Source organism: Dreissena polymorpha, chromosome 9, assembly GCF_020536995.1.
Source record: "Dreissena polymorpha isolate Duluth1 chromosome 9, UMN_Dpol_1.0, whole genome shotgun sequence".
NCBI lineage: Eukaryota > Metazoa > Mollusca > Bivalvia > Myida > Dreissenidae > Dreissena > Dreissena polymorpha.
This window is the reverse complement of record NC_068363.1, coordinates 58,342,876-58,364,420: the sequence shown is the minus strand read 5'-3', so window position 1 is coordinate 58,364,420 and position 21,545 is coordinate 58,342,876. Positions and strand designations below refer to the sequence as shown.

The window sequence follows — 21,545 nt, the reverse complement described above, 5'->3', positions numbered from 1 at the left end:
CCAACTAATACATCAATTTCCAAAGTGGAAAACTATACTCTTTCTGTTTTTTATTCTGGACATGTAAGTGAAATTTAAAAAAAAAACAAGCTAATAGACGTAAACATTACAATCTTATTTCGTAAAATGTAAACACTTACGTAAATAATGACACACCTGTCTAATTACCTGACATGTTGACAGTAAACACGCATAAATTAGTATGTAATTTAGTACGTGCGCCGAGAGAAAATTAATGAGTGAAAAAGTTAATCATATACACCATACTTAAAAAATGTCAAATTAACCTAAGCGCACAAAAAAGTTTTTGAAAATATAGAATTCTGATATAGTTTTAAGCCTTCATTGTACAATAAGTCAATAACAACTATAATTGTGTTGTCGGTACAAATATAGACAATACAGGATTGAGTCCCTCACAAATTATTTGTAACACTTTTTGCTGTTTTATTTGATAAGTGTAATTAACTTTTATTCAAAATAATATTGTTGAAGACATAATACTATGAGGAAACAAAAATTGCATTAATATTTTAATTTGTTTTGTTTTTCCAAATTGTTCATAAAGATTTATTGTCCGATCGGTATAGAATCTTAAAAAAGGAACTATGTGCAAACAATATATTTTGATTTAAATATGTACAGGCCCGCGTATACAGAGATCATTACTCGTCATAAATAAAAAATAATACAATAGTGAGGGCAATGTATGTTCAAACAGGCTTCCATTTATCGCTGATCATTTGTATAATAAGTGTGCCATCCTTAAGCATATTAACTTGCTTTTATACGTTCATATATTACTAGATTTCTCCGACAAATGTATGCCGTAAAACACCGTGAAATGTTTACACATTCGTCTTATTACAAACAGTTGTATGTGCCATGATACAGATTCAGGAAAGAATATCCTAATCTAACAATAACTTTTTTCAACAATCTTCTCTCATACATTGTTAATAAATACGACTTTTTATAGTTCAATGGTTTATTTCTGTGTATATATATATATATATATATATATATATATATATATATATATATATATATATATATATATATATATATATATATATATATATATATATATATATATAACATAATATAGGACGCACAAAATAAAAGTATCAACAACTTAACCTGGCTATTAGGATAACCATTCATGAAGACTATAATCTGAACACATTTTGTGTTTCTTCTTTAACATAATGAAGAGATGGATGTGTTTTGGCAACATTTTAGAACATAACATAGGCACAATATATGATGCCTGAGATTATGCACTTACAAAATAAGGATATCTTACAGCAATGAAAAAGACATACAATAAATAATCACAGTAACACCATTCATTTCATTTGTACTGGTTATTGTTTATTTTTTTTGTCCTTTGTATTGTGTTCCTCCGTTTTCGAAGAGCTTCCCTTCGGCCCCTTGGTCCCGTGGTGGCATATTCGCAAGGGTTGGTCCTTGAATCCACACATCCTCTGCCTTTCAAATACCTCTCACCCCTTCTGCATTGATACAGCATCAGTTTTTGATTGAAACATGCGGCGTACATGTGACACAACCCTGCGCACTCAATGACCTCTCCGTTTGTGCAGTTTTGCGCTGCTGCGCACGACTTTGCGATCTTGCATCCATTACCTAAATCGCATGCTTCTGGAAGTTACAAAACGGCATATACTTATACATGGATTATCATAAATAAACAGATATAATAAAATCTAAAGATTAAACAACATTTTAAATGTGTGTTGTTTAATTCTATATTAAAATGTCTTCGGTTTATTTCTGTTTGTGTGCGCTAACAATTAAGACTGTATGAAATGTAGCAAATCTGCATCGTTTAACATTAATTAAACGCTGTAAACAATCACAAGTAAATGAGTAGTTCTATTATTATATTAACTATTGCTGAAGTCTACAATTTGCGGTATATAACGAACGTAAATATTTAGCCAAGTTGCCAATACATTGCTCTTTGTTCAAAATGAACTCTTACCATTTTTCAGAGCTGGGTCCACGGAGGGCCAGAACCACTCTGTTCCATAGTCACAATAAAAGCTCATGATAATCGTCTCCGTCTTCACCTGCGGACAGTTGGCATCGGTGTCGAAGTCGAACACGCCCAGTACGGCATCACCAAACGTGTTACCAAACTGCAGAGGTTTTCCTCCAGTGACCTTGATGGCGCCAGAGCACGGTCGGAAAATTTCGGTACCCGGAACCTTGCACACCGGTTTGCAGACCCGTCCACACGAGTCCTGTGCGTGTAATATTGCCACGGAAGTATCGGTTGGTGATTGTGGTTTTCGGACAGCCAGATATGCTGTTGCAACTGTGATTGCCAAACGTTTATCCATGATTGCATACTCCTTGTATACACCGGCGTAGTTGAGACCGACCGATTTTACGTAGATTGTGTTGGTAGGATCACTTGATTCCAAGCATTCATCGTAGGTGGCTGGCTGTTCTGGTCGAGTTCTAAGGTATCGCTGCACGTTGCTATAAGCGCTTGGTGAATAAATATCTCCCATCCTCGTGTCGAGTTTGCCGCCATTGACTGGATAAGAACCGTAACTTTTGTAATCTGGTGGACGCCTCAAGATCAGTTTAATGGGAATGTACACCCACTGTGAAATATCACTATTTCCATTCATGCAGAATGTGTTCTGTACAGGATCAATAGAATTGTGAGTGTATTCAGGTAAAGTAATATTAATCACTCGGGCACATTCTACAGGCTTTGGCTTATTAAGTTCTGCCTCGTACTCTTCTACTTCTTTAAGTGTGCGTGCTACACATCTGAATGGAGACTGGTCTATCTTCTTATCAGTGTTTTCTACGCATTTTAAATACTTTGAGCCACATCCAACGGTTGAATCAACACAAGTTGGTGAGGGGTCATATGTGTAAAACTCTTCTGTATATATGTCACTTAAGCCATCGATAACTCTCAGATCCGAAAAGCCCAGTGCTGCCTCCGGGAGATGAAGTTCATGGGCTCCCATTACTGTTGGATTTGTTGGGTAGTCCGTCTGTGAATCAACGCCGGCACGTTTTTGATTTTTTCTAAAATCTTCCCATACCTTATCTACGAATGTGTGATGAATCCAAAAGATTGGATCATACACAGCCGAATCTAATATTGCCATCTGACCATCGATCCATCGATGAATGCCATTGTGGTGGAATTCCCAGTCGTGATCTATATTGGAATCTTCTCCACATATTTCTCTCATTCGAGTTTGCTTCGTTATATTGTTTACCATTTCATCGTTGAGTAAAGGCCCATCAGTTCCGCAGTTTCTTGTGATTGTGCCCGTTGTTGACTCCCAACCGTTTCTCATTATCCCACCTCTTGCCTGTCCAGAACAATTTCCCATCAGCCGATCGCTAAACAGGGCTGACCGTGTCTTATCCCCCGTCATGTAGTTGTCAAGTCTGGAATCCCAGTAAGGTACCGTCACTTCAGCGAACTGTGGACCCTCCTCTCGTAAAGCGTTTTCAAACCTGACAATGAATCGAGCGTTTTAATAAAACGTGTGTAACGTGTGTTTTTATATAATAAAATTTACTTTGTGTCCATCATATTGTTATTGCATGGTTGTATATTTATTATCTTTTACGTACATATGTATTGTTCTTGATGGCGGTTTTCTAATTATTGTCGTATATGAACATATGTTTTGTAATAGATGGTGGTTTTGTACTAATTATCGTTTACGTACATATGAAGGTAGACTCGATGCCAGCCGTGGAAGTTGCAGCCACCGTGAGCTGAAAGCGACGTGATTCCCGTGTGCATCTCAGCCAAGGCGTCATATTTGTTTGGAGCAATTGTCTGGAAAACAAACCAACCTTTGAACAGTTAAGCATACTTATGTGTGCGGTACGAATTTAGCTTACTTGCAAGGCAATCCGATATGATCACGCAAATATTAAAATATGTTAGTTGAGGCTTCACTTTTCGGTTCACATCTTAAACACTTACAGTGTTCTGTTTTGCGCTGTTGACGGCATCAAAGAAGAGTTTGATTTCAGCGTCGCTCATCATACGAATTTCCTTCCTGACTTTGGGTGTCGGGGCTGGAGTTGGATCACCAGCTTGGCGCTTACGTCGCACTCTCTGCTTTAGGGTGGCTCGGTTGACAACACCTTCATACAGATGTTGGATGTAAGTCCTGTGGCAACAAAAAATTATACTGAATGAAATAAAACAAACCCATAGTTGGATATGAATCTTAAATCGAGCTTGAGTAACATGTTTAAAAACTAGGTTCTGTATTATTTTGTGTAAAGCTATCCTTTATATATCTTTTAAAAATACACTTAATGTAGTTTAAGGTTTTCAAACAGTTGTGATTTGAAATTTATTTAAAAAAAATAAACCGCTGAATAAATGTCATAATGTTAGTTTCAATGGATTGTTTTCTTAAATTTCTCAAGAATTAAATTGTATTAATTATCTTTAAACAAACAAAAAAGACACAACTGTTCTTACTGTGCAGTTTGAGGCACGCCACGCTTTATATTAATCTCCTGTGCTTTCATCCACATGTAATTGTTATCACAGAAATGTTGAATAGCGGAAGCCGGCGTCTTAGCAAGTGTTGTCCGTTTCTTCATAACACCGTAGCAATGCGCCATGTGCAAGGGTGCATCTGAGGTTTCAACGACGGCGTAGACATATGTGATCAGCACAGACAACAGAAACAGACACACAGCTGCGGTGTGCATCTGAAATAAAATGATTGTGTATGGTTCGATAATAGTTGAAATTGATAATAGTTCGCTGCACTTTCCAGTATACAGTAAATGTAATTAATCTCTAATGATTCTTTATATCAAAGTGAGAACACAGGTAAAAAATAAATATTAATTAATAACACTATATAATTGTCGTGCTCGTCTTAAGTTTGACTATCAAACACGTGTTTTTCCAGAGATTACATCCATGTATATGTATATTTAATATTAAAACAACGACTTTTTACCTGTTCTCACCACAAATATCCTATACAGTTAATACAATGTAAATTATGTATGTTGAAAAAGAACAAAAAACGTACTGAACATTACATTTTCTAAAGAAAACTTACCTTTGTGTTTTTTCCAAGATAAGACAAACTTTTTAATAAGTTGGGTTTTCAACTGTTGCGTTTTAATTTATATACACACGTTATTGTTTTCACTAGTTTTTAAATGAACACTGTATCAAAAACAGACTTAACGGTGTATTTATCTCTGCCAACATGAACGTAACGTCGGTTTATATTATTTATAATTATACGCTTGAGAATCCATAAAAACGCCCAATCGACGACAAGTGCGTTTTCATTTCATATGCAAGACGTCGAGAAATGAAATTAATAATTTATTACGTTCAATTACCTAAGACAAGCAGTACGATGACGATAAAGGCGGTTAAAAATGATAGATCGTAATCCTATTACAACTTTATTTCGTTCAACCAATCACAGAGCCAAACGTGTGTGGCTTAACGTAGACTGTAAGATTGTGTCGGCTGTATGGCGACATTTTCTTATTATGTTTTGTTAAGGCGACGTCGATCACATGATTAAAAAAAAAGCTGTCGACTGTTGATGTTGATGATAAACAGTTTGATAACTTTTAACGACCTTTATTATATTTTATCGTATTTCGAATTTGACAGACACTTTAAGACAAAGAATTCAATTCCCACTAAATGGGTTTATTTAAGAATTGAATAGCATTTTTCTGCATTTCATCGGTGTATGAACTGTTGGGAAAAGTACGCATAATTTGCGGCGTTTATGCATAATCTAGGTGTGTTTTTTCCGACAGTTCATACACCGATGAAATGCAGAAAAATGCTATTCAATTCTTTTAAGTAAAACACAAAATGATCTTAAAGCTATAATTATATCGTGGTAAGGGTCATAAAAGTCCTTTTAAATCTAGCGTATGAATCTATTTTCAGTTTCGGTTTCATCTCCGTCAAACATTTATTGGTATTGGATATATCACGAGCATTTAAAATTTTAAATTTCAGACCGTATAGTGAGTGATTCTTTCACAAAAAGTGATAGCTTAATAAGTTCTGCTCTGTTACTTGATTTAAGTAATTCTAAATATTTATATACTGATGCCCTTATATAGTATTTACGTTTAATATATTTATTTATTTAATATTTTTTCATATCTTGGGCACACACATACAAAGTGATATTCATCTTCTATATCATTTGTGCTACAAATTAAACAATGCCGTTCCTGTCTCGGTGTATTATTTCTTGCATATCTACCTGTCTGAATACGTACTGGATGTGCTTAACGCCATTAAGTTTCGCGCAAAACATAACGTCATTTTGGCAACTTGTTTATGACCAAAAAGTAGGCCATGAATATTCATGTTTAAATTTGCATACGAAGCGGTTTCATCGGAAAATGAAAAACCGGTCACGTGAACAAATTATCCAATCAGAATGCAGCATTCATATGAAAGTGACAGAACTTTTCTTCGACTATTAGTTGTAATGAAGTTTATATTGTTTTTAAATACTCCCATTAAAAACATTAAATTAAAAATATCTATGACGATGTTTACTCAAATAAATACTGTCTATGACAGTTCTGGTCTCTGAATATCGAAAGAGACTTTACGGAGTATTTACTCCGTGTTACAAAATCACTGTTTTGAAGGTAAATGTTACGATATACTTACAAAAAGCACTCAAAAACTGCGAGAGTACATTTGTCAACCCTCGACAAATACTCTCGCACCCGGATTCGACTTGAGCAAAAGTCTTGCTTTGATTTGACAAATTAATTTTCGACCTCTTAAAATTCACTATGTTTATAAAATGAACCGAATTACGTCACTTTTATTTAAAAAAAAAAGAAAGTGCAAATTCACCACTTATCCTTCGTAGAAAATTACCAACACTTTCTTACTTATTTCAAGCGCGTATTGCACAAAAGAAATGCATTAACATAACTTCTTACAGCATACAGACAATATTGCGCATATTTGCGATCTATGTCCATGTGTGTAGACACGTTTCTATTCATCAAACGTCACGTTCGCGTTAAATAAAATGTATAGTATACAACACAAGTTATTACCAATCGTTTCACGTATGAATTACCCTGAACCGTAATATCAATAGTATTTAAATGTAAAATTCTAAAATGTTGAATGTGTATGTTATATTTAATTATTCCTAATGTTTAAATAATTAGTGTTTCATAACAAAACCCGCATTTATATTTTATAACTAAATCAGCTAAAACTGTCAACACTTGGTTTACGTCAAACGCTTGTTTAAATAATGAAATATTATACTTGGTCAGTATGCGGTCATTGTGGTCTACTCGAAAAAGGATAAATGTATGCAAAACCAACATGGGTTGTCACGAAAACTGATCACTGCATATGTCACTGTGCTAACAACGAATCATACAACACATAATAATAATAAGGAGGTTGCCATTGACCTATCTGCGTCATAACTGTCCGGCCACTTGTCAATATCTTTTCAAGGGCTATAGCTCAATGGACCGAAATTATGCACATTTGTTTTTGAACATAAGTTGGAGTACTTTTGCAGTATTACTTCGAGAAAATTATTTTTTGTTTAGCTTTTTATTTACACTGAAATCATATCTTTTTCTTAGATTATCCACTGAAATTTTAAGCATCGCTGTAACGCCATTTTTGTTTTTCATTCTCACTTTTGACCCTTTGACATCCATCAAACGTAAGAGGGTAATTTGGTGAGATGTGTAACACACATGTAACATGTTTTAATAAATCAACTTTACCATGCTCAACCATAAATAGTAACCGTTCTTGGTTACATAAATGGTATAGACACACAATTGTTTCAGCAAAGACGGGATTAATTTTCTAAAGAATGTAGGACATGTAGGAGTAAGGTAAGAATAATCTGGAATATTTTACGAACAATCGTTGACTTTACGCACTCTATGTCACTGTGGCTTTTGAATGCACGTGTAATATTTTGAAAAATGTTCCAGTAACAACGTGCTTGTAACCAATGTTGATTTGAGTCGCGTTCTGAGAAAACTGGGCATAATGCATGTGCGTAAAGTGTCGTCCCAGATTAGCCTGTGCAGTCCGCACAGGCTAATCAGGGACGACACTTTCCGCTTTTATGTTTTCTTTAGTTTCAGCAAAAATACCAAGAAATAGACAGATTTGCCGTTTACGTTTTGAAATAAAAATAAAAATGCAACATGTATGATTTGTATTTTTAGCAGTAAATCATCCAATTTAGCCATTACGTTGTTTTAATTTTAAAATTTGAAGAATGTTCATAAAAATTGCAAAATATTTCATGTTAAACTAATGAGTATCAATGAAAGCAGTATTATTAAGCTATCCAAAGTAATTATTTTTAGCATACAATCATATCTGACTCTATTAACTGTAACTGAAGAGGCTATATTCACAGACGCTGAAGTACCAACATTTTCACAATTCAAGCCAATATTTATGTACTCTCTACTATGACAAAAGCTTCTATTAATAACACATATTATAAAGAAGTTTCCTTATGTTAGATAAATAGAGGATATTTGTTTGTTTTGACTGAATATGAAACATTTATTTCAATGAGAAGTGAAAAAATTGCAATATTTTCGCGAGTGCATGGCGCAAGTGAAAATATGAAAATTGTGTACTTCGATGCAAAGCTTGGTTTATACAGGTAGTTATTGTAATTTGTGTGTTATTGCTGGAAAACCGGACTACTATTGAACAATAAACATAGCTTATATGCTATATTAAATCAAATTACGTTAGAAAAGAAATAAACCGCGTCGGTAAAATGCGTGGGTTGTCGGCAGGATTCGAACCTGCGCGGGAAGATCCTTAAAGATTTCTATTCTTTCGCATTAAACACTCGGCCACGACAACTTCACAATAATACCTGCTTAAAATAGTTATCAATAAGTAAACAGGTAAAAAGGCTCTTCAATCTTCGAAGAAATCGCGGGATATCATTACAGGTGCGCTACCTTAAGCAAGTACAAAATACGTAAATAAGTGGTGTAGAGCGTCACGCATGACACATGTGTGTTACAACAGTGTACGCAAGCCAGTATTTCTTCCCGTTACCACGTTTTAATGCTTATGTATTACATTCACTGGTTTACGTGTAAACAAAGTTAAGTATGAAGAACAAGGGGAATTTATGTGATCGACGTAAAATATTGAATGTACGTCAACACGTTAAAAGTAAAAACAGTGAAGCACTACATGTACCCATACAATATGTAAAGTCTAAGCTGTATAAAGCTGCCGGTCGAGGAAGTGGTAAATGATGCACCTAAATGCATGTGGCTGCTTTAGACACGATGTTAGACTTAATTAATGGTTTTTAAGCTGACGGGATCATCCTCATTGAAAGAAACATACACCAAAAACAAAATTATTGATAATATTTGAATGTCAAATGCAATGTACATATACATGTGTACATTATACTTGCATGTACATGTAGTTAATAAACTATATGAAACATTATGTTTTAGCTTAACCTACTTCGCGCACAAAGATTAAACAGACATCATTTTCATTCAAACAACCACACAATTCTCTATTTAAATTAGTGTTCACGTATTTTTCAATAGCGAATAATTAAATTATTCCAAACGGTACGAAACAATTTTATTGTTGATATTTCGTTAACAAACGCGAGCTGCATATAAACAGCATACCTTTTGTTTGTGTTTATGCTTTGCCATGATAAAAGGCGCGCGAAAATTATTCTTGCTGTGCAAAGTTTTGCAATCCGTATAGGAAGTGTGTTTGTCAGTGTGTTTTTATATAAAAACTTTGTAACACAGAAAACATTCAAATCTTGTTATTTGGGTTCAAGTTTAGAAGTGCATTTCAACAAAAGTATATTTAGAACGATTTTGAATTTACATTTATTTAGGTTAATCAAATCCGAAATCTACTGGTTCGACTTATTCTTCTGGAACATAGGGACCTTAACGTTGCACATAATTCCATTGCAATCTCTTGATTTGATTTAAATTATTAGAACGTGTCATTATCTTATGTCACACTGCCCAGTGACGTCGCCATCTTGATAATCACGTGATTACCCCCTCTGTCAACGCGCTAGTATTTGTTTAACACTGTGGGTCGCATTATGTTATAAAAAAAGAGGGGGGGGGCTACTTTGAAATGACTGATTCGTGACCGCTTTGCAGGGTTAAAATGGCTTTCTGTTCAAATATACTGGCTAATGGCCGAACACTGCCGGTGACCGTTCAACTCCGGTGTAATACTGACTGATTTTCTGGTAGGGGATCTAGACATACCGCTTACGCTAGTCAACCGCTATGCCAGTATAGTCAGGGTTTCCTTTTATCAGGCTTCTTTCACACATTAGTGTTAAAGTTCTTTGAACCTTGGTAAAAATCATCAGAAAGTCACAAAACAAGAGCATAAGAAAGAGTCTTATTGAACGTATCTTGTTGACTTAACGCCTCATTTACGAGATGAATTTATACGAACGAATTGCATTAGTTTTATAGCGTGAATTTGGATTAAGAAATGTTTTGTACTGTTTGGCAAGATGTAAACATTAACGTTTTCTATATATCTATATACGCCAAACATCTTAATATGATTCTCGTTTTTCTGCTTTATAACGTCGCTTTAAGTTAAGTATAGGTTTGTTGAAATTCAAACGTCGTATGATTAATTATGGTTTACTTCGACTCTTGATACACACGTGTTTGTGAGGATATTGAGTAGACAAGACAATACAAGGTAACTATTATTACGATCGTGTTGACTGTATTTTATCACATTAACCTGTTTGATTTTATAACATTTACCTGTTTTTGTCGCTTTTTTGTTCCTAGTACGTTTTGGTTCTTAAAGGTACCTCGGTGTCTTTTATATATTAACTTCACCCTATGTGTGCGATAGTTTTGGAGGTTAATGGAGAATACGCGTACATAATATTTATATACAAAATGTGTTTGCTGTTCGTCAGAAGCGCTTTTGAATATGTACCGGGTATTTTGCAAAATGCATATATATAGGCATGAAACAATTTTCAGGAGTGTGGCTTTAAAGCCTATTTGGTTCAGCTAAATAAAATCGCTATCAATAAGCTTATAACGAAACCCTCGAGTCAGATTCTTGGTGTGTGCATTATCCACTCCACCATAAATGGGTTAAAATATATGTAACCAAGCATACAAAGTTTTGACAAATGACAAGTATTAAAGATGTATTCACGAGGTTTATAACGTTGGTTTATTTTTTGTCAAATGACTTTTATGACTTTTTTTCATGAGTTTTATTTAACCTCCAAATGGAAAAGGGCGTGGAAACATTCAAGTGTATTATTCGTGAAATAATGAAATGAGATAAACGGGTTTTTCCTGGTATTTCTGCGTTTATTTGAATGATGTCATATTGCTTTTTTATAGCCAGCGTTTATAACTGTTCATAACATGTATACGTATATGCTATTCAGTGCACACGTGTAGTGTATTTGTGATATAAATTGAAAAAATCCCGTTTACTCAAAATCTTACATCAGCGCATGTATTGTTTCGGAGACATTACAGTCTATTTTTAACAAATTGCAGTCACTTTTGAACAAAATATCCCTTAAATTCAATTATATTTTGTTCATAATCAATCTTATTCGAATATTTACAACAAAACATGATATTACATTTTTAAGTATTCCTTTTATTTAGTGACTTATTAATAAATCAGCCTATGGGGTTAAATGTCGTTTGTGTACAACATGGTCAGTATATTTGCATGAAATCAATGTTTCATGATGAAATCCATGCAATATTAACTTTTCGCTGAAAGCCCAGCAGCTTACGCTTGTTGTTGGAAGTCCAGCGATTTTCACTTTTTGGTGTATGCAAAGCAGTATTCACTTAAATTGTAAACCCACCAACTTTCACTTTGAGTTGTAAGTCCAGAAACTTTCACGTTGTGTTGGGCATAAAAAATACACTGCTTTGAATGAAGAGGTAATTCTTAGAATAACTTATTTTGAAATGTATTCTACAATAAAGTTTGAAAAGAAATGCATTTACCTTCATTATAAACGGACGCAGCAGCAGAATGAAATTCTTCTTAGGTTGAAAGAGTCCTTTGCTCAGACTTATCGTCAAGAAAGAATGGTAGGTATGTCGGCAAAACTTTGTTTCGATATATTTTACATTTATGCGATTCTCGATTTCTAAAAGAAAATGCAATGTCATGCAGAAATATTCTAAATCTATATTTTACTTTTATTCTATATGAAATTTTAGTTAATTTAAAGCTAATTAAGCGACAATTAAAGAATGTAGCAAAAATGATTTAAAAATAATCTGGCAAACAAAAAACAAATTTTTCGTCAGCTTTTGGGTAAGCTAAATCGAACATTTTTAAAGACTAAGCAGCACGAGACCGTTGATTTCTGACTACACAACAACACACATGACAAACACACAACGCACAACACTGGGATGATCGCTTTAAACGAGTGGTGGGTTTAAAGGGACCTTTTTGCAGATTGTGCATGTTTTGAAGTTTGTCATTTAATGCTTAATAATGATAATTGTAAAAATTGGAAATAAAAAGCGACAGTTAAACAATCGAAAATAAAATTATGAAAAAAGTAACCCTCGACTGGGCTCGAACCACTGACCTCTGGAGTCCAGGTGTAAAGTATGTAACATTTAGACCACTCGGCCATCCGCGCTCACGCAATTTAGAAAGTATTTTATGATTTATATAAGCAATTATCGTAGTTTCACAAAATATAACGACAACAACAGAACTCTCCAAATTAATCAATCGTTTCGCGTTGCAACGCTTTATAACTTTTAGGTTTTTAAATCGTCAAAAGATGCATATATTGGCTATTTTAGTGCATGGTCAATGTTTAGTATTACTGTTTCCTCACAAATATCATAACTAAAACGAAAATTTGCGAATCTGAAACACCTTTTTTTATTTTTTTCAATTTACCAAACGTGAAAAGTCCCCCTTTAATTGGTGTGAGCCAAATATGACATAGATATTGATGTATTGCTCCAATGTAATTCCGATGCGTAATTGGCTTATACTCAATGTGGTCGTGTGACGTATATCAAATCGCAAACTTTTAAATTAGGAAAGTTTCGTAAATCCCCCGGCATTGTAAAACATTTATTCATTAATCAATTTTTTTATGAACGATATAACTATTACCAATGACAATTCAAGCAAACGTACGGTTGATTTTTTTATGTTTGATTGAAGCAAGCCAATGTCTTTTAATCCAAGCAATAGCCTGATATGCGAACCTTTTTTATAAATAAAATAATCGAATTAAATTTTAAAATTAAATAACTTTTTGATCATTAGATTGTAGGAATGATTATCACATGTCAGAAAACATTTGCGGCCATTCTGTGATTTGTTGTAAGTCCATTTGCCTAACTTGGATTGCATGCCCTGCATCATTCACTTTTTTATTCTGAAACTTTTCCTTGGATTGTAAGCCCAAAAACTTTCACGTGGATTGTAAGGCTTCCCAATTTCATTTGAATGGTTAGCCCAGCAACTTTCAATAGTTTAACGACGAAGCTTACTTGTTATTGTAATACCGATAGCTTTCAATAGGATTGTAATTCCAGCAGTTTTAGCTTGGATTGTAAGACCGGTAGTTAACGCTTGGATTGTATGATCGGCAGTGTTTACTTGGATTTAGACAAAAGTGTCTTTCACTTGGATTGTAAGCCTGGCACCTTTCACACGGGCTGTAAGACATGCAACTTTTAATGTGATTGAAAGCCCAGTAGCTTGCAATTTGTTTGCGGATAAAATTACCCGTTGCATTGCATGAGAATGTTTTCCGTCGAAGGACGTAATTATTTTGGAGCTGACAATTACAATTTGAAAATAAAAAGCATTTACATAACATAATAACAGACACAACAGCGGAATCAAATAATTTTTATTACACAATTACCTGTATGGCTGATTAGTGACGGTGTGTCTAATAAAACAACACACACACCACAAAACACATGACAGACATTCAGCAAACACACAGCACATCATAACACGCATTATTAACACATATTACGCAACAAAACATATTATAAACACATTTAACAGGGCCACACATAATTTTAACACATACCACACCAAAGCAAACATGAAAAACAAAGGACACAACATAAAAAATGACACCACAATATCACTCGACACCACACATAGCAAATAAGACAAAACAAGACACATAACAAGTACACCATAGTACATACTAATAACACAGAGCACACCGCATAATGCATGGCACCGAAACACATATAACAGACACAGAGTACACCACAGCATACAATAAAACATACACAAAAGCACATATCACTCCACGAATGTGACAATACACATGTCAGACATACAGCACACAACAAAACATACAACAAAGCACATACCACTTCACAATACACATGCCAGACATACAGCACACAACAAAACATACAACAAAGCACATACCACTTCACAATACACATGTCAGACATACAGCACACAACAAAACATACAACAAGGCACATGTCACTTCACAATACACATGGCAGACACAGAGCACCCAACACAACATACAACAAAGCACATATCACTTCACAATACACATGCCAGACATACAGCACACAAAAACATACAACAAAGCACATATCACTTCACCATACACATGTCAGACATAGACCATACAACAAAACATACAACAAAGCACATACCACTTCACAATACACATGTCAGACATACAGCACACAACAAAACATACAACAAGGCACATGTCACTTCACAATACACATGACAAACACAGAGTACACCACAGCATACAACAAAACATACAACAAAGCACATCTCACTTCACAATCCACATGGCAGAAACAGAGCACACCACAGCATACAACAAAACATACAACAAAGCACAAATTATTCCACAATCCACATGGCAAACACAGAGCACACCACAGCATACAACAAAACATACAACAAAGCACATATCACTTCACAATCCACATGGCAAACACAGAGCACACCACAACATACAATAAAGCATGTGTCACTTCACAATACACATGACAAACACAGAGCACACCACAGCATACAACAAAACATACAACAAAGCACATGTCACTTCAAAATACACATGACAAATACAGAGTAAACCCAGCATACAGCAAAACATACAACAAAGCACATGTCACTTCACAATACACATGGCAGACACAGAGCACACAACAAACATGACAGAAACAGCGCACACCACAACACACATGAATGTACGGACTGCAGAGACTAATCGGGGACGCACATACATTATGCAAAAATTTCCGAGAACGCGTCTACAATTTTCTTTTAGAATTCTATAGAGTTGAATGTCGAACGCAAAGACATAATAGGACTTTTGTCGTCAATATAAAATGCTTATAAAAAAGAAACTTCCACCGTATATATTTAACACAAAATTTACGGCGCTAGGTGCAATCAATCAAACATATATCCAAAGACATTAGCATAGGGAACCACGCTTTGTTTGTTATCTCTTATTTTACTTACATCTGTCCAAAACCATGATTCCAATATTTCAGAAACGAAAGAGCGAACCCTTCAGCTGCCCCGAAATGGATAATAAAGCATTTGACCCCAGCGGCGAGGAAACGTGCGTTAAAGAAAAACATGGAATAGACGAAGCGGAATTTACAAAGATAGATACCATGGAGACACGCCCTCAGTTCAAAATGACCAAATTTCAGATAATTAAAAATCTGGTGGTCGTCAGCTTCGGCTTCCTGTTTCTGTTTACGTCCTTCCAGTCTCTCTCGAATCTACAGAGCAGCCTCAACTCCAGCGAGGGCCTCGGGACTGCCGGTCTGTCTGTGATTTACGGCGCGCTCGTGCTCTCGTGTATGTTCCTGCCGCCGTTCGTCATCGACGTTCTCGGTTGTAAGTGGACTGTAGCCCTTTCCATGTTGACCTACATCCTTTACATGGTTGCCAACTTCTACGCGCGCTGGGGAACTATCATTCCGGCCGCCATCATACTCGGCATCGGCGCAGCGCCCCTGTGGTCCGCAAAATGCACCTACCTGACGGAAACGGGCTCCTGGTACGCGAAAATGACCGGAACCACCGATGATGACGTCATCAACAAATTCTTCGGCGTATTTTTCATGATTTTTCAGACAAGTATGACGTTGTACTGTAATTAATCAAACTTCAGATATTTTTTAGACGTCAACGCACACATGTATTAAATTTCAACAAAATCGCAATGTATCGCACGCGGAAATATAATATAGTTCAGTTTTAGTTCATTCAGTTTTACAGTGGGCAACATGTCCATGAGTATACACAAAGCTCAGCATATAATGAAATATAAAATACATAGTCATCAGTCTAAAGTTCTTAACGTATTACAATATAATTGTATTCAAAACCTTGTCGATAACGTGTCAATTCGTTTAGCCCGCCCCTATGTGTCATTTCAATTACTCACATATTTCGGTATAAGTTTGCTTTGACCACCTTAATACAAACATTTCCAGGCCAAATATGGGGCAACCTTATTTCCTCCTTGGTGTTTTACCGGGGCGTGACGAACAAGACTGACGTGTCACCGGAAGCTCTGCAATTATGTGGCGCCAACAACTGTCCGCACCACCAGTTTGCTAACAACTCCAACTTGGACCCCCCTGCCATGGAACAGGTAGGTATATATAAAATGATCTCGTTCTGGGAAAATGGCTGAATGCATGTGCGTAAAGTATCTTCCAGATTAGCCTTTGCAGTCCGCACATGCTTATCATTGACGACACTTTCCGCTGTAATTGTAATTTTCGTTTTAAGGATTTCTCTTCTTAGCGGAAATCCAGCTAAGACAGAGGGTGTCGTCCTTGATAAGCTTGTGCGAACTGTGCACAGACACGACATTTTATGCAAATGCATTAAGCCCGGCTCATATTCATCAACACAACGTCCTCATATTTGAGGTGTACATGCTGTGCGGTATATACGTGCATAATGTCCTCATATTTGAGGTGTACATGCTGTGTGGTATATACGTGCACAATGACCTCATATTTCAGGTGAACATGCTGTGCGGTATATACGTGCATAATGTCCTCATATTTCAGGTGTACATGCTGTGCGGTATATACGTGCACAATGTCCTCATATTTCAGGTGAACATGCTGTGCGGTATATACGTGCATAATGTCCTCATATTTGAGGTGTATATGTTGTGCGGTATAAAGGTGCACAATGTCCTAATATTTCAGTTGTACATGCTGTGTGGTATATACGTGCACAATGTCCTCATATTTCAGGTGAACATGCTGTGCGGTATATACGTGCACAATGTCCTCATATTTGAGGTGTACATGCTGTGCGGTATATACGTGCACAATGTCCTCATATTTGAGGTGTACATGCTGTGTGGTATATACGTGCACAATGACCTCATATTTCAGGTGTACATGCTGTGCGGTATATACGTGCACAATGTCCTCACATTTCAGGTGTACATGCTGTGCTGTATATACGTGCATAATGTCCTCATATTTAAGGTGTCATGCTGTGCGGTATAAACGTGCACAATGTCCTCATATTTCAGGTGTACATGCTGTGCGGTATATACGTGGGATTTGCCGTGATCGGTTTCTTCATTATTGCCATCTTGCTCGACCGCCTCACACTCACAAAGAACGACATCCAGGAACCAGGGCGCCGGAAGTTATCATTCAGCCTCCTTCTCGACACCTTTCGGCACCTGGGAACCAGTCGTTATCAGCAGCTGTTGATCCCTTTGACCTTTTATAGCGGCATTGAGCAAGCATTCATTGCGAGTGATTTTACTGCAGTAAGTGCTATTTACTATAGTAGCTGTCGTTGGTGTTGAAATGTTACCGTTTTAGCGTATTCGGATCCCCGTTTTGCAATAAATAAATGACAGGTTTAACCAAACGCTTTTTGCATATTGGGAAATGGGTAAATTAAGATAGAACGCGTATGCTCAAGCGCACAAAGAAGACATGCATGTATAATACGAGAACATTCCTTAAATGAGGGTCATGAATTTCTAACATGCTATTTTTGTGTTCCTTAAATGAATAACATGTGTTTCTAAAATGAAGGCCATGTGTTCCTTACATGAAGGTCATGTGCTCCTTAAATGAATGCCAAGCGCTCCTTAAATGAAGGACAGGCGCTCCTTAAATGAAGGCCATGTGCTCCTTAAATGAATGCCATGCGCTCCTTAAATAAATGGCATGTGTTCCTTAAATGAATGACATGCGCTGTTTAAATGAATGACATGCGCTCCTTAAATGAAGGCCAAGCGCTCCTTAAATGAAGGTCATGTGCTCCTTAAATGAATGGCATGCGCTCCTTAAATGAAGGCCATGCGCTCCGTTAATGAAGCAATTTGCTCCCAAATTGACGGCTATGTGCTCCTATTATGAAGGCAATGCGCTCCTTAAAGGAAGGCCATGTGTTTCTTAAATGAAGGACATGCGCTCCTAAAATGAAGGCCAAGCGCTCCTTAAATGAAGGCCATGCGTTCCATAAATGATGGCCATGCGCTTCTTAAATGAATGTCATGCGCTCCTTAAATAAAGGTCATGCGCTCCTTAAATGAAGGCCATGTGCTCCCAAAATGAAAGCCAAGCGCGCATTAAATGAATGGCATGCGAGCCTTAATTAAATGACATGCGCGTCTTAAATATATGTCATGCGCTCCTTAAATTAATGACATGCGCTCCTTAAATAAATGACATGCGCTCCTTAAATGAATGACATGCGCTTCTTAAATGAAGGACATGCGCTCCTTAAATGAAGGACATTTACTCCCAAAATGAAGGCTATGTGCTCCTAAAATGAAGGCCATGCGCTCTTTAAATGAATGTCATGAGCTCCTTAAATGAAAGCCACGCGCTCCTTAACTGAAGACCAAGCGTTCCTTAAATGAAGGCCATGCGCTCCTTAAATGAATGTCATGCGCGCCTTAAATGAAGGCCATTCGCTCCTTAAATAAAGACAAAGCGCTCCTTAAATGACGACCATGTGCTCCCAAAATAAAGGCCAAGCGCGCATTAAATGACTGACATGCGCTCCTTAAATGAATGACATGCGCCCTTTAAAAAAATGACATGCGTTCTTTGAATGAATGACATGTGCTACTTAAATGAATGACATGCGCTTTTTAAATGAATGTCATGCGCTCCTTAAATGAATGACATAAGCTCCTTAAATGAATGACTTAAGCTCCTTAAAAGAATGACATGCGTTTCTTCAATGAATGTCATGCGCTCCTTAAATGAATGTCATGTGCTCCTTGATTGAATGACATGCGCTCCTTAAATGAAGGTCATGCATTCCTTAAATGAATGGCTTGCGCTCCTTAAATGAATGTCATGTGCTTCTTGATTGAAATACATGCGCTCCTTAAATGAAGGCCATGCGTTCCTTAAATGAATGACATGTGTTCCTTAAATGAATGACATGTGCGCCTTAAATGAATGACATGTGCGCCTTAAATGAATGACATGCGCTCCTTTAATGAATGTCATGCGCTCCTAAAATGAATGACTTGCGCTCCTTACATGAATGACATGCGCTCCTTAAATGAATGTGATGCGCTCCTTAAATGAATGTCATGCGCTCCTTAATTGAATGACATGCGCTCCTTAAATGAATTGCATGCGCTCCTTAAATGAATGACATGCTCTCCTTAAATGAAGGCCAAGCGCTCCTTAAATGAATGTCATGCGCTCCTTAATTGAATGACATGTGCTCCTTAAATGAATTGCATGCGCTCCTTAAATGAAGGTCATGTGCTCCTTAAATGAATGACAAGCGCTCCTTAAATGAATGTCATGTGCTCCTTAAATGAATGACATGCGCTCCTTAAATGAATGTCATGTGCTCCTTAAATGAATGACATGCGCTCTGAATGACATGCGCTCCTTAAATGAATGTCATCCGCTCCTTGAATTAATGACATGCGCTCCTTAAATGAATGACATGCGCTCCTTAAATGGATGTAATGCTCTCGTTAAATGAATGTCATGCGCTCCTTAAATGAATGACATGCGCTCCTTAAATTGATGGCATGCGCTCCTTGAATGAAGGTCATGTGCTCCTTAAATGAATGCCATGCGCTCCTTAAATGAATGGCATGCGCTCCTAAAATGAATGACATGCGCTCCTTTAATGATTGTCCTGCGCTCCTTAAATGAGTGTCATGCGCTCCTTAAATGAATGACATGCGCTCCTTAAATGAATGACATGTGCTCCTTAAATGAATGTCATGCGCTCCTTAAATGAATGGCATGCGCCCTTAAATTAATGGCATGCGCTCCTTAAATGAAGGTCATGTGCTCCTTAAATGAATGCCATGCACTCCTTAAATGAATGACATGAGATCCTTAAATGAATGGCATGTGCTCCTTAAATGAATGACATGTGGTCCTTAAATGAATGACATGCGCTCCTTAAATGAAGGACATGTGCTCCTATTATGAAGGCAATGCGCTCCTTAAATGAAGGCCATGTGCTCCTAAAATGAAGGCCAAGCGCTCCTTAAATGAAGGCCATGCGATCCTTAAATGAAAGCCAATCGCTCTTTAAATGAATGACATGCGCTCCTTTAATTAATGACATGCGCTCCTTTAATAAATGACATGCGCTCCTTAAATGAATGACATGCGCTCCTTAAAAAAATGACATGCGTTCTTTGAATGAATGACATGCGCTCCTTAAATGAATGACATGCACTCCTTGAATGAATGACATGCGCTCCTTAAATGAATGTCATGAGCTCCTAAAATGAATGACATGCGCTCCTTAAATGAATGTCATGCGCTCCTTAAATGAATGTCATACGAAAATACTTTTACGTAGTTAAAACAACACAGAATACGTCATGGTTAATCTGTATAAAATTGATAATTGAAAGTTATATTTTTTATCGTGTCGATGCTGTTGTTATTCTATATAAAAAATAGATTAATTATCCTACTTTGCATACGACATGTAGAAAACCATCTTCCCTTGATTTTATTAATTCTTAAAATAAGATAAGTCTTCAAGGATACCTGAGATGTTAAACATGTAAGTCCATGTTCATATGGCCCGCTTCATAACATGTGGACCGTGCTTTGTGAAAAGGGGTTTTAATGCATGTGCGTAAAGTGTCGTCCCAGATTAGCCTTTGCAGCCCGCACAAGCTAATCAGGGACGACACTTGCCGCTTTTCTGGTATTTTTCGTTTACAGAAAGTCTCTTCTTCGCAAAAATCCAGTTTATGCGTAAAGTGTCGTCCCTGATTAGCCTGTGCGGACTGCACAGGCTAATCTGGGACGACACTTTACGCACATGAATTAAACCCATTTTTTACAGTGCACGGCTCATATGTTGAAAGCGTAGCTCCAGAGCAACCTGTACATCCGTAAAGACTTTTCAGGAGCTGCGCCGTCCCGCTTAAGAAACCGCAAAC

The 21,545-nt window shown here is 36.6% G+C and overlaps 2 protein-coding genes across 2 annotated transcripts in view; one reads left to right on the top strand and one right to left on the bottom strand.

Annotated features, from left to right (window-relative positions):
• Positions 1 to 1,113: 1,113 nt before the first annotated feature.
• Positions 1,114 to 5,247, bottom strand: LOC127843941 (uncharacterized). The gene is made up of 6 exons (XM_052373847.1): positions 5,106 to 5,247; positions 4,508 to 4,743; positions 3,998 to 4,187; positions 3,735 to 3,847; positions 2,006 to 3,516; positions 1,114 to 1,662 (listed from the first exon to the last, which is right to left on the bottom strand). Exons 2-6 carry the CDS (start codon positions 4,741 to 4,743, stop codon positions 1,355 to 1,357), a joined length of 2,358 nt encoding a protein of 785 aa, XP_052229807.1. The 5' UTR covers positions 5,106 to 5,247; the 3' UTR covers positions 1,114 to 1,354.
• Positions 5,248 to 10,688: 5,441 nt separating this feature from the next.
• Positions 10,689 to 21,545, top strand: part of LOC127843944 (protein unc-93 homolog A-like) — a 26,596-nt gene continuing 15,739 nt past the window's right edge. The window contains exons 1-4 of the mRNA XM_052373850.1: positions 10,689 to 10,798; positions 15,640 to 16,237; positions 16,597 to 16,757; positions 17,664 to 17,909. Of these exons, the coding sequence (XP_052229810.1) occupies positions 15,673 to 16,237; positions 16,597 to 16,757; positions 17,664 to 17,909 (972 nt within the window). The 5' untranslated portion in view covers positions 10,689 to 10,798; positions 15,640 to 15,672. The remainder of the gene's footprint in view (positions 10,799 to 15,639; positions 16,238 to 16,596; positions 16,758 to 17,663; positions 17,910 to 21,545) is intronic.

What these genes read in the sequence shown, in the direction of transcription:
- LOC127843941 (XM_052373847.1), bottom strand. Translation starts at nt 4,743, where the DNA reads ATGCACACCGCAGCTGTGTGTCTGTTTCTGTTGTCTGTGCTGATCACA. An exon ending in CATCGAGTCTACCTTCATAT is followed by an intron (nt 3,517 to 3,734) that starts GTACGTAAACGA and finishes ATTCATTGTCAG; the next exon opens with GTTTGAAAACGCTTTACGAG. An exon ending in GGACCCAGCTCTGAAAAATG is followed by an intron (nt 1,663 to 2,005) that starts GTAAGAGTTCAT and finishes TGTAACTTCCAG; the next exon opens with AAGCATGCGATTTAGGTAAT.